Source organism: Furipterus horrens, unplaced genomic scaffold (genome assembly GCF_987537825.1).
Source record: "Furipterus horrens unplaced genomic scaffold, mFurHor1.1.pri manual_scaffold_4, whole genome shotgun sequence".
Lineage (NCBI taxonomy): Eukaryota > Metazoa > Chordata > Mammalia > Chiroptera > Furipteridae > Furipterus > Furipterus horrens.
In genome coordinates, this window is record NW_028327174.1 from 74,224,921 (window position 1) to 74,239,108 (window position 14,188).

At 39.1% G+C, this 14,188-nt stretch overlaps 1 protein-coding gene and 1 pseudogene across 4 annotated transcripts in view; both read left to right on the forward strand.

The window, feature by feature from the left end:
* NAV3 (neuron navigator 3) overlaps positions 1–14,188 on the forward strand; it is a 347,319-nt gene that overhangs the window by 173,475 nt on the left and 159,656 nt on the right. For 3 of the 4 annotated variants that reach the window (XM_090273649.1, XM_090273652.1, XM_090273650.1), the window contains exon 10: positions 13,619–13,727. In XM_090273649.1, coding sequence (XP_090129775.1) covers positions 13,619–13,727 — 109 coding nt within the window. Of the gene's footprint in view, positions 1–6,154; positions 6,675–13,618; positions 13,728–14,188 lie in introns of those variants that run through there. The other variant, XM_090273653.1, reaches the window with a different exon arrangement.
* Positions 10,989–13,032, forward strand: LOC150012221 (transcription elongation factor A protein 3 pseudogene; annotated as a pseudogene).

A 14,188-nucleotide genomic window follows, 5' to 3' on the forward strand; every position in this document is an offset into this window, starting at 1 on the left:
AGGGATTAACCAAGAAACATGCGTGAATGACCCATGGACATGGACAATGGTGTGGGGACGGACTGTGGGAGCAAGGGTGGGCTTGATGGAGGAGGGCAAAGGGGAAAACATTGGGACAACTGCAATAGAATAAACAAGAATTTTTAAAAAGAAACTATGAAATATGGAAAGAGAAGAGTTGTAGGAAGTAGGAAAATTAGTTCTGGCCTCTGCACCGCCATTATTTAGCTATTTGAATTGTTCCTTGTTTCCTATTTTCTGTGAGGTGACTATTAGGCTTATTAATCTCACAAGATTATGGTGAGACATGGTTTTATTCTTCCATCCATCTTTTTAGTTATTATTATCTGGTACCTCATACATGCCAGACATGCGAAGCATTGGGAAAACAAACACAACTAAGACATGGGTCCTCCTATGGAAGAGTAAGAGAAATGAGCTTTAAAACCTCAAATAATTGAATTATTAGAAATACAGGAGCAACTAACTTAGCTATAAAAAGTTATATAGGGCTTAAAAGAAGGTCACACATGTATATTGTGGAATTCTAATGGAGAAAGAAGTCAGGGAATAATTATTTCAGTGAAAATAATTTGGAAAAAAATCTACTTACTTTATTATTTTCATTAGTGTTGCATTGTAAAACTGAGCTTTTTCCCTAAATTTATTGAAATCTTGGTAGCTCATGGGTTTTCTATAACCCAAAGTTGCAACACTATTGCTATTGTTGAACTCTTATTGCTAATGGTTAGTGTGGGGGCCTCATTGGGGGGTAATTCTGTTCTGCTCCCCAAGTAAATTAGCCAGAATGGTGTGGAACTCTGATGGAGTTAGTCTTGACAGGGAGTCTGAAAATAATACAAAAGCAAAAACACAAAATCACATACAGTGTTTAGGAAAGGGAATAAGTGTGTTAGGAGCTTAATATCTTAAGCCCTTTTGGCTTCACAGTGGCACATCTTGAAGTCTGGTACAGTTTTGCCTGATTAGCCTCCATTGCCGCATATGCTAATAACAGCACCTTGATTTTTTTAGAGGGGAGAGCATGAGGGGGAACCATTGCCCCTTCATTCTCTGTTCATGTGGGCCAGTGAAATTGACCCAAGCAGGTCCAATCAGAACAACCTCTCTGCTTCACCACAGTGACTCTCAGGGATGGACATATGACCCAACTCAGTTAACTGAAAACCAACGGGAATCAATCTCACAGCATTTCCTGGAACTATTAGGAAAGAGACACTCTCCTTTTTTCACTAGACCTGAAACTAATCAAAATAAAGCTTGGAGCTTCTGGTGGTTCCCTTCTCCCTGTAGTGAAACAAACATAGAGGGAACATAACCTAAGGCAGGAGAAAGTCAGGTCAAGGTCATTGTAGAGTATGTCTGAGCCCCTGAGCAAGCTGTGTCTGAAACTCTTCCTCCCTCCTTCCCTTCAGTTTTCGGTTATGGTACTCAGGGAAAATCCCTTTTTGTGCTTAAGCAAATGTAAATAGCATCCCTACTGTATAACCTGGGAGAGGCATAGCATGTAATGGTTTGTGTTACTGTTAAGGAGCAAACTTGAATGGTTCTCGCTGCAAAGCAGATTTGTTAAGAGGGATTCACCAAGTTAGCTGGGAAGCCTCACTGATTACATTTTCAACTGAGCAGTAACTAATATGAAGTTATAAAAACACAGTGGGAGTTAAAAATGTGGTTAAATTATGGTGTGAAGATAAAAGCATCAGAAATAAGGGACACAATAAAATGACATACTGAAGAAAACTCAAGCCTTCCACGAGGCCTACCGTATCCCTTCAAAGTCCTTATGTATATCATTCAAATGTCTTATTATTTATCATATTCCTAGGGAGGAAAACTAGTGATATTCACCTGACCTGAAGATGATGGGGCTAGTAATTATTACATACAGGTGAAATGCATTATGTAATTTGTGGCAATAAGTGATTACACTTTTTGCTTCTAGCCTAGCATTTAAGATTCATGCTATGACCTTGATATTACAAGCCTGGCTGAATTGACAGCTCAGATTTCAAAGCTTTGGCTTCGGTTTTATTCTCATATTCATTGACAAAAAGATTCTGCCCCAGAGTGCCAAGAGAGCCTGCCAAATGGAAAGTGAGCTTTATTTTTCATTCCACTGGAATCGTTCAAGAAAGTTTTTAGTTTCTTTTTTTTTTCTACATAGGTTCACACTTGACCTTTTTTGTATAAGACGATCTACCAACATGTATGACATTTGTTTAATGCACTTCTTAACCTTTATCTAGCATTTATATTCAAAAGGAAAACATTAATAGATGCCAGGCTGACTCAGTATCAGAAAAGTTGGCATGTCATTTATAAATAAAAGAAAGAAAGAAAGTCATAAAATAATTGGATGCATTCAGGAAATTATGTTAGAAGTGAAAATTTAGTTTAGACAGAGGAATAAGCTAATGGTTACATGTGTTATTTCTGCCTTACCAGACTTCTTATTGAATAGTGGGAAATGTCTGATATTTAAGACTTATGTAAATGATCATTTAAGTTGTCTTTTATTTGAATGTTTACAAAGATTAAGAAGATAGAGCTTGGGTAGCTTAAATCAATTTAGATCTTTTACTTAAATAGCCATTTTATAATTATGTTTACTAAAGAGCTGTAAAGAATGACTATTCAGAACAAAATGGTAACTATACTTTGTTTTAGGTCTTGGCAGAATTAGAGTGATTTGTATTTTCAGTATTGATTGAGCTTATTTGTTTCCTATGCGTTAAAGCTTCTTCTTTCACCTGTGTACCATACATTTATATGTGAAAATCCAAATAAGTATAAATACACATGTATGAATATACACCCAAAGCAAGCAGAGATAGCTGCCTCTAAAGAAGAGATTAGTAGGTTCTCTGCTCTTGTTCAGTGTAAACATATGGACTGGTGTAATTTCAGGTAAAAAACTACTGTAATTACAAATTGGCAATGATATCCTTAAACAAAGAACCAAAGCAAAATACCCCTTTGATGTTTCTCTATTAAGGTTATTTCTTCAGAATAACCAGCCTCTCCTCACTGGCTCCATTGAAGTTAGCCTACTCCTTCCTGGGTTGACTTCTGCAGGAAGATTATATTTCCTGCCCCCATTGAATCAGGGTGAACCAGGTGATTTGAAATGGTCAATGAAGTGTGTGCAGAAATATGACATGGGCCATTCCTGAGCAGGAGCTTTAAGATCCATTACTTGGATCTCTCATTTCTTCCCTCTTGAGATTAACATGTTTCAGATTGGAGTTGCTCTTTTAGCATGGATCTAAGTATAATGGGTACCTGGATCAAATATGCAGCCAACATAGAATGGACATTAATGTGCATTTGTGTGTATATGTTTTGTTTTGTTTTTTGTAAGCCACTGAAATTTCTAAGTTGTTTCTAAATACAATATAACTTAATCTAAATCAGAATTTCTCCACCTTGGCACCATTGACATTGTAGTCTGCATAATTCTTTGTTTTGGGGGTGGGGTGTCCTGTCATTGTAGGATGTTTAGCAGCATCATTGTCCTCTACCATTTAGATATCAGGAGCATCACACACCCCAGATGAGAACCAAAAAATATCTCTTGATATTGCTAAAAAGCACTTGTCTTAGCCTAATAGTTCTCAGAATGGGTTCTCAGAGCCAGCAGTATCGGTTTCACCTGGGAATATGTAAGAAAAGCAAAGTTTCAAGCTCCTTTCAGACCTACTGAATGAGTAGGAGTGGAGCTGGGGTCCAGCAGCTATATTTTAATAAACTCTCCAAGAGGTTCTGAGCATTAAAGTTTAAGAACCACTGACTTAAGCTGAATGTTACACAAGCACCCTTGTATAAAGAGAGGGCATAGTTATTGCTTTTACTAATAGATGCAGAAAGTTAACTTTTGTTTTTTTTTATGTTTAAAGCATAAGGATTCCCTGGCTGTGAATCTGTAAGACTTTAGAGTACACAGCCATATACTAGTGCAATATCTCTCAGACAAATGATAGGTTTATAACTTCAACAATTTACTGTGGTCTCACAACCTGGTGATTCACTGAATCACAATGACTAAAAACGAAGAAAAAATTAGGAACCCAAAAGGAAGTGACATTTTGATCTTTAAAAAAAATACTTTAAAAATGACGTTTTTAAAGGGATAAGTTTTCACGTCTATGATTTGATATTTGTGTCTTTATTTCATTAGAACACATTTTACATGACACAATTTTTTTTAAAAGCAAATAATTGAGAATCAGTATTTATAGTTCAGTTTTAATTGCAAATATTTTTACCACGAATAATCTCTGTTCTTTCCTTCTAATTCTTCTTTATGCAGCTGTGTAAAATGGATCTAAGGACGATGAGCCTTGAGCTTAAACATAAGGAATAATTAACTTTGCAAAGTAGATTGTTACCATATTTAAAGATATAGGCAATAATACATTAAAATGCTAATTTATGTAATTAAGAGATTGGGCATTTCACTTAGTTAATTTTTCAGAGGTGAAATATAAAAATTAGTTTAATCGTATTAGTTCAGAAAAGGATAGGGATTTATAAATTAATTTCAAGGACACATGAATATGTCTATATATTTCTCTACTTTTTCCCTTTTAATAAGAATGTTTATGGGTAGAAAACCTCAAAAGTTTTTCTTTACATACTTTTTCATTAGCTCTCAGTGGTACACATGGCTTCTACTATACCTGGTAGGTGTTTTGAAAGTTTTCCTAAAATTAGAATTTCAGAGTGGTGGTGTAGTACAAGAAAAATGCAAGGTACTTATCTTATTGATTTTGTTTTTATCAAAATATTAAAAATAAAAAGCTGGTTGTGCTGCCGTGTATTTTTGGAACAGACTAGGAAATAGGCTCAATATCCAAAGACACAACGTACATTTTATGTTTTTTGTCACATCGTTATGTTTTACACACGTGGCCATAAACTTTCCATTATATGCTTTGAATGAAAATATTGCAAAAACCTATTGTGTAGGTGGGGTGATTTTTTGCCTTTTGTTCTTTTTACAAAGAGAAATCATGATTTTTTTATTGTTACTTTAGGATTTTCCTACATATAGCTCAGAATAAAAAGCCTTGAATTTGTAAAAATGAAGTTAAGTCTTTTCCTTTAAAGCATTATGTGTCAGCCAGAATGTCGTGCTCTGTTTTTTCCATCCTTTACACACTTGAATTTGATTTGTGCTTTTGCAGCACAAATCCCAACATTCAGAAGGCAGATCTGCCTGCTTCAGCTGCCTGGAGCTACAGAGAATTAGCCTGTCATTCTCGGTGTCGGGGAGTGTCCGGGGAGTGTATGCTGTGTATGTGAGTACTGTGAGAGTGTGTGTCCTTAATTTGGGACTGGGTGGCCACGAGTGATTTAAATGTACATAGGATTGATAGTACAGACTCTCATTCAGCCTGGTCTTTGAAACCTGTGGCATTCAAGGCTGGACAGGCGCCTCTGCGCCTCTTTTCTAATTGAGCAGTATGTTTGCTGCCATGGCAGCCAGCAGCATCCGCTGCAGCAGCGAGGAAGAACCATAGATCTGAGAATGCAGGTGGAATACTAAAATGCAAGGCACTCATGCAGGGCTGGGCTTCAACGCTTCATTTCTGCTCCTACGGGGCTCCGATGCAGAGGCTACACGTCATGCGCCCAGTCAGCTCATCTAGAGTCAAGGGCTGCAGACCTAAATCAGGGAAGGGCTGGTGAGAGGTGGGGAAAAAAAAAAAAAGTGAAAGACATAGCTGGTGCTTCACTACCTGGCATTCAGGAACACAGAAGCAAGAGAGGGAACTGTGGATCCATCGCCCTGCTGAGACGTGTGATTGGAGGAAGATGGGAAAACGTAGTTGGCTTCCTGTGTTACTTTTCAGCTGGAGCAGCGTCTTTGGTGAACTCTTTTTTCTGCTTCTGATATGTTCCAGCAAAATGTTTTTAAATACTGCTGATTAAGGAACTGATGTAGCAAGCTGAATTGTGGCCAGCTACTTCATTGTACAATAGCTCTAGAATCTTATTTGAATGTTTGAGCCTGTCTGAGTTTTTATTGAAGTGCACGTGCTAATTAAAACCAAAAAGGCCAGTTGCCGTATCAGTGCAAAAAGACAATGTGAAGTCCAATTGAAAAGAAGAAACCTCTGGAAAAGCCATGCAGCGGCCGGCTGAACTCTCTGTGTTTCGGAGCAAAGAAGTCAGGAGAACAGGAGCTTGCCTTCAGAAACAGAAGTCGCTGACCAATCTTTCCCTCACCAGTGAGGGGGAGAGGAGACCCACTGTGCGCATTTCCAACTGGTTTGGAAATGCTGCCAAGGCCAGCCAGAGAGAATCCCACTATGCAGAGAGGCGCTCGCTGTCCAGGTTCCTCTCGCGATCCATGCAGTCCCTGTACCACACCAGTGGCGCAGGGGCCTGGAACCTCCTGCCTGCCAGCCAGTCCGGCAGTGCGGGCTTAGAGGACTGGTCTTCCAGAAAAGGCTTGGAAGGTGAGAGTGACGAAGATAGCAGGTCTGAGGATGAAAACGTGTCCTCCAAGCCAAGCAGCATCAGCAGGAGCTGGGCGGAAGAGGAGGGGGAAAGCTGCCTGCGGGAAGGCACGGCCCACCTGGATGAGGATGTGATCCTTACCATGCTGGGTGACCTGGAACAGGCACTGTACACGGACCTGCTAGGTGAGTCAGGTTTGTTCTTCCAAGGGGGATGGAGTTTGGAGCCCTGCCTTTTTGCATTAGCCAAGCTGATTTTTTCTGATTTTTTTTTTTTAAACTGTAGTTAACTTAAAATTTTTTCAATTCCTTATTTCTTGAAATTATATTCTTTGTAAAGCTGAGCTATGATAACCAGTTGTGAAGTCTGTTTGGAAAAAGTAAATACATAGCACCAGTCTGCCCTGGGCATTATTGGTATGGTGTCTGGTACATTCTAGACACCCATAAATAAGTGTTAATATATTAAGACTCCAACATGTTTTTTACTTAGTCATTAATGGGGCCTTTTTATTCAACCTCCCTCAGGGTAACCTCACCACAGATATGTAATAAAGAATGAAGGGCCTCATGAGTAAATTTTCTGTATGGTCAAGTGTTTCCTCTGCTGCCTCAGTGGTACCTGAATAAATGGTCCTTGTTTTTACTTAGGGACAAGCATGTGAATCTAGTAGCACTTTCAGAAATGCAGAGGCCTCATCTGGCAGCTTTACTCACATACTTTTGGGTTTTATTTTGGTTTTGGTTTTTTTGGTGTGTCTGTGTGTATGTGTGCTTGGCAAAAAATGCTCCTCAGTGTGTAGATTTAAACTGCTTAAGTAGACAATTGTGAACTGTTTTTACACTTTACAGATGAGGACTTTTTGATTACATAAGTCTCAGTAGTAACTTCTGACATTATCTTTAACTGGAAATGAAGATGTCTAAAGTAATCTTTTCAGTTTCATGATTTAACATTAACTGTCAGCTTGCCACTTGCCCGAATAACTAAACTATATACCTTTTAATTTTTATACCTAAATCCAGTGCTTTACCAAAGTATATTTACATCATAAAGTCCCTTATTCAAAAACACACAGGTATGAAGCCATTGAACACATTGTACATCAATGTGTATTTTCACAAAAGACTTAATCTGGGAATCCTTAAATTTGGAAGAATTAAACCTGACCAGTTATCTTTCTGTTTCTGATTCATACAACTGATGCTAAATATAGGATTGTTTTTATTCTCTGTGTGGAGCCTTCTGTTGTCAGATGTTTTATGAGCTTTTCTTAAATCTTGGTGAACCAGCTTTAGAAGCAAAAAGCTTAGAGAGACAGCAGAGGCAAATATTGCTCAATTTTTAATGTCAGTTTGGCTTTAAAAAAAAGTGTTTCCACAGTTGTGGGAAGAGTGATTTTGGAATCTGAATACACCAGGTGCTCAGATGCTGAAGATTTAATTCTTCACCACTGTGTGTTCCTGGGATGAACTGCTTTTTGTAAGAAACCTGTGCACTACAAAGGCAAGAGAGGGAGTCAGATCCTTAAGACTCTTTTGCTTTTTTTGGTCCTCTGAAACTGTAGAATCAAATGACATACATCTTTTGCCTTTAAAATGGTAGCACTTATATTGTTCTAAGTACTTCTTATATAAGTGTTTTAAAAAATATGAACAGAGTGCCTCCTCTGGCAGTATTCGTTGGCCGCTCTGTTAAAGTATAACATGCTGTGGGTGGGTGTATATATGACGCGTGCTTTTTGTGCATAAATAACTTGGAGCATTACTGTCAGGGTTAGTCTCTCAGTGGCAGCCTGTGTATTCCATGGTTTCTAGACTGAGCATCTACTTATCGTATTTATGGGATCATTCTCCTTAAGCCATTCTTCGCATTTATGCCAGTACTCAAAAGTGCAAATGAGGCAGTAAGAGTAAGAGTTTATTCAAATAGCTCTGGTATGAATAATCGTATCAGGATAACGGAACATTCTGGTGCAGTTCCCTAAATAAGGATACATGTTAAGTTGGTGAATCTTTGCAAGCCCATCACCCACAGGAGTCTCAGGATTTTTGCCACGTGCCTGACTAGGTTCTGCTTCTCACTCAAAATGGCTTCTTCCAAGTTAATTTTCAGGTAGGGCTCCTGAAGTTTAACTCTCTATTCTTGGATAGCCTAATCAGTCAGTCTAGGGTCTGTATTATAACTCTGTAAGAGAATATTTAAAAGATAACTGCTGAGTTGAAAATTTTCCATCCATGACTCCCTGTTGGAGTCATCCCCCAAATTAGAGTTATTTCTCAAAATAAATCAGGGAGCTGTACTATAAATAATAACATTTGTAGTGTGGATGATATAGAGGACATAATTCTCTGGGAATCAGGTTCGTTCATATGTAATGTGATTTCCTTTTAAAAGATGACAGTGCTGGCAGTGTTAATTACAGTGTGTGTAATTAAAGCCTAAAAAAGAAGAGCTGGACCACAGAGATTAAATGGTTCATCTGCTACTGAGTAAAATTGCAAAAGCACCAAATGAAGCCTGTTACTCTGTGTGCTGCTCACAGAGGAGACCTTAGAAACATGAGAAAGCTGTTTGTACCAATGTTAAAAACTTAAAGTGAATTGAAGAATATACCATTCTGAAAAACATGTGTAAGCCCTTACTGTGGTGTCTGACTCTTACGGCTTTGACATATGGAAGCGAAAAGGGTACAGCGTTTTTGTGACTAAATATATTTTCACATGCAATTTTCTGTTAACTTTTATTACAAATATTTATTTTATTTATGCTTCTACATATGACCCTTTTCATTGTAATTCCCTCCCCACCCCCAGTCCTCTAGACATCATTTGGATACAAATTTACAGGATATTTCAGACCTGAGCAATCCTGAGGGGGTTTGTAAGTGCATTTAATTGCATCTTGTCTTTTGTTTGCCATTGAAGACATTGACTGCAATCACTTTTATTTTCGTTATTATGTTGCATGACATGAATGAGGCAGCAATTACGTTTCACCCAGCAAGTGCTGGGAGGAACAGAGTCATTTGTCAGGTTGTTCTGAGCGGTGCCGTGTCATGAGTGGATGTCATGACGGCAAATACTGAAGGAGGGTTGGGTGTTGGTTCTGAAACCTGAGGGAAGGTATGTAAACAAATAAAGAATTCAACTGGAAGACTCCGAGCATCTAAGATGCCTGTTGGATCTAAAGAAGGAAATTTAAAAGATGAAGATGTGAAAAAAATATTTAGGAAAATGAAATATCTGAAATATAATCATCTTAAAGTTTATACCAAAAAACAATATTGAAAATAATTCAGATATCAATATTATTAACATTATGCTGATGACAAGTAGGGAAGATTCAGTTAAAAGTTCTCCCAACCCTGGCTGGTGGTGGCTCAGTGGATTGAGCACTGGCCTGTGAACTAAAGTGTCCCCAGTTCGATTCCCAGTCAGGGCACATGCCTGGGTTGCAGGCCAGGTCCACAGTTGGGGGTGTGCAAGAGGCAACCACACTTGATGTTCTCTCTCCTGCTTTTCTCTCTCCCTTCCCCCTTCTCTCTCTTAAAAAAATAAATAAATAAAGTTCTCCCAGAGGGAATTGTATCAGGGATAGAGGACATATAAGGTTGCATTCTAAAGTCAATGACCACTCTTGCTGTCCCCTCCAGAAAAAGGTCGACTCAGTGCTCTCCTCCTCCTAAGACTTTTCATCTCTTATCATCCCTTAGCATCGAAGGCTTCTTTATTGCATGAAATCTTATGCATATTGGCTTTAGTGCTTCTCTACATTGGTCTCTTCACTATGTCTTTTGTCCACTTTGAGTAAAATCTCTTCTTTGCCTCTGCCTTTCCTTTCATTGTAGTGATATTCTTTTTCTGCCTTTTAAGATTTTCCTTACAAAAACCTCATTTCCCTTCAAGGTTCTGCCAGACTATTTGAAAGTAAAAGGTAGATTTCTTTCCAGCCATTTTTTAAGTATACTGTGTTATTTTTATGAGGAGAAGGAAGGAAGGAATGTCTGGGGAAAATATGGTTTGAGTTCTGAGTTCCAAAGAATGTTAATGTATAAGGTTCGATATTGCATGACCTGAATTAATGCAGGAAAAGTGTATGCCATGTGCGTGAGGGCACAGCACATGCTTTACTATTTCTTAAAAATATATTTACTCTAGGGAAGGTTTTCAGTGCTTTCTAAGTTTGAAACAATAATGCTATTATTAAGCATATTGTCATCATTTGAATAATTTGTAAATTGAAAGAAGAGATTTATAGGCTGACAGCAGAATGGTGGTTGTCTTGGCAACCACCCAGAATGAGGAATAATGAACAATGCAGTAATATTTGACTGAAGGAGAAAATAGGAAGATTAGCAGGTGCTGTCTTCCAATATGTGAGTGACTGCCATAGTAAAGGTAACGTCAAGTTGCTCAGTTTTGGAGCCAATGGGACACTGGGTGTAAGTTAAAGGGAGGCAAGTTGTTACTCGTCCTTAGAAATGTTTTCACAATTAGATGTATCTAATATTAGAAGGAGACATCTTTTACTGGAAAGGAAGAAGACTTTTCAGTCTTGGAGGTTTTAGGCGGAGGCATGTGGCCATCTCCAAAATGAGATATGAATTAGTTCATTTATTGGCTAAGAGGTAAGGCAAGAGAGTCTCTGACATCCCCACCAATGCTATGATTATGTTAAACTGTTAGATGGGTGCATTTGTTGTGCATTTCTAAAAATTTGGCATGAGTACTATGGAAGAAAATGAACAGATTGACGATCTACCTGTATTCTTAAAACAGACTATAGATATGCATCTTGAGTTTCTACATGACAGTTTTCGTAGTGGAATTTAATATAGGCCATTTTCTAACTTCACATTTCCCTCTCTTTTTCTGTTCCTTCCATCACATTTTTATTTCTTCCCCTCCCTTCCCTTTTCCTTGCCTCCCCTCAGTCCATCCATTCCAATTCCTTCTTTCCTTCCTTTCTTCTTTCTTATTAAAATGTTTCATCACTGTACACCCTCTTGAGCCTAAATTAAGCAGAATAAAAACTGTTTTCTCTACTCTTTTGCCATGTTATTTTTATCTAGACACATCAGTTTCAAAAGGCCACTGGCCTGGGAAGTATTACATGACCATCAACCAAATAGTTTAAGGTCATTCTGCCCCCAAATGGCAGGTAGTGGTTGTGAAAAACCAGCATTGATCACTGTGGCAGGGCTGTTGTTTCATGCGCATGAAACACATTCTAGGTTTAGCCACCTAGGACTTTACTGGAACTCTAGTGTAACATGTGGGGGGATGTTTGTGTTCTCTGTAGAAAGTGGAGACATAATTAAAAATAAAGCCACTCTGTGTTGTAAGTCTTGGTCCATGAGTCTACTAGAATAGAAGGCTTAAAGGGGTATGCTTCAGTGTGCATTGCACACCCTCTGCTTCTGTGCCTCCTGTTCCTGAGGCCCCGCTGCTGCCCTGCGCCCTCACCCGCTGGGTGTCATGGGCTGACGTGGGCCAGGAAAAGGAGCTCCTGAGAATCGCCAAAAAGCTGGAGAACATGGTAGCTAGGATGAGCACAGAAGGGGCCCTTGACCTTCTGAAGGATCAGAACAGCTGCCAGATGTCCATCCAGACAACCAGACTTGGAGTTGCTGTGAATGGGCTCTGCTAGCATTGCTCAGCTAAAGAGGCGACGGCCTGGGCCAAAGTCCTCATCAACTTGGAAGCAGCTACTGGACTCCCCTGCATCACTCAGAGGATAAAAAGGGAAGATAAAAAGCCAAGAAAAAAGAGAAAGGGCTTGACTGTTTCAATTGGAAGCCAGAGGCAGACTTTTCTCCTCTAAGGAAAAAACGAGGGGAAGAGCTTGAAGACAATAGAGACTCTGTGGACTCAGGTCTTCTGCCACCTTCTGTCCTAAACGGCCATCGATGGAAAGATCAAGCAGCAGCAAATCAAAGTCAGAGCCCCCCTGCCCCCCACCCCGCCCTCCGCCCCTGCAACATACCCAAAAGCCACTCAGGCCCCACCTTTGCTCCCTTCATCAGCCTCCTGGCACCCTGCTGTCTCACAGGGGACTCTGCCCTGCACAAGTGTGTGGAGATGCTGTCAGTGGCCTTGAAGGCAGATGATAATAACAAGGGCTATGGAATCCACTGTAACAAGATGGCTTCAGAATTTGAAGATTGTATTTAACAGGAGCTCAAAAGAACAGACAGGAAGTACTGGAACTGCATGCACAGCCGAATCAGCAACCTCCAGGGCCCTGTCACCCCAGCCTGCAGCAGACTGTGCTCAGTGGGGCCATCCCTGGCAACCCCATTGCCAAGATGACAGCAGAGGAAATGGCCAGTGATGAGCTGAGGGAGTTGAGGATACCACAACCCTGGAGGCTATCTGTGAGCACCAGATGGCCAAGACAGGTGGCACCAACACTGAACACTACAAGTGCAGCAAATGCAAGAACTGTTTTACAACCAGGTGCAGACACGGTACTGATGAGCGCATGGCTACCCTTGTCTCATGCAATGAATGTGTCAGTCTTTGCAAGTTCCACTGCTAGAACTCCCAGCCAGGACTTCCAAGAATGAGGTGCGGAAGAACAAAGGGAAAGCACTAAGACATTGTAACTGGAGAAAATAAAAATAAAATGAACGGGGTGGGGAGATATTGCTCCCATAAGAAAAGGCCTCCATCCTATTTTCTTATCTCAGAGTTCAAAGGTATAATTGATACATAAGTCAAGTTTATCTCAACTGTTCTGAGTACATTTAGAAACAGATAATTACAGAAATAATTAAGGTCCAAATAATTTCAGATTTTTAAATTAAGCTCAGTAGCATGAAACAGTATACAGTGTATTTCCAAATGGCTCTCTCATTTTGCAGGGATTAAGTTCATAGACCTACAAAGTATTATTGTATTATTATCACCTCAAGTTATTACTTACAACATTATATTTGTTCTATCCATATTTTATTTCTAGAAAGAAGAATTAGAATTTTAGATGATAATATCCATTTGGAATTACCTACCTATCATTTTACTTTTAAGGGAAATAATTTATATTACTTATACACACATACATAATTATTCTCAGGACAGTAAATGACATGAATAACAAGTGAATTATTATGTTACTTTTCTAGGTGAAGACCCTGAAACAAGGAGAATGAGAACAGTCAAAAACATAGCAGATCTGAGGCAGAATTTAGAAGAGACTATGTCCAGTCTTCGTGGGACCCAGATAAGCCACAGGTTTTTTCTCAGTTCTGTATATTTTGGAACCAGTAAAGAAAAAATATCACCATCAGACACTTAACTTTTTATAATGATAGAAAAGGAATTTCAGTTTTCCTTTATTTTCTTCTCACTTAAATTTCACATGACAGTCAACTGGTTACTTAGCACATAACCTTGACTTTTTTTCTCCTATCCACCTCTTGTTCAGTATAATTTCCCATTTTAAACTGAATTAGCTACTGAAACTACTACCATCACTACTAAGTAGAATTTCATGCTTGCCCTGAGGAACAGTTGCAGAAATTACGGTACTGTTGAAATGCACCTGAGTAGGAGTGGCAGAGAGACTTCCAAACATCATGTAGCTAACTTCCAGAATAGTTCTAGGAAGGCTGCAATTGGCTAAATTAATTGTTTGTTGAGAATGTGAAACAATGTTTCATTTCATCTAAAATGTAATGATAAACTTTCTTTTG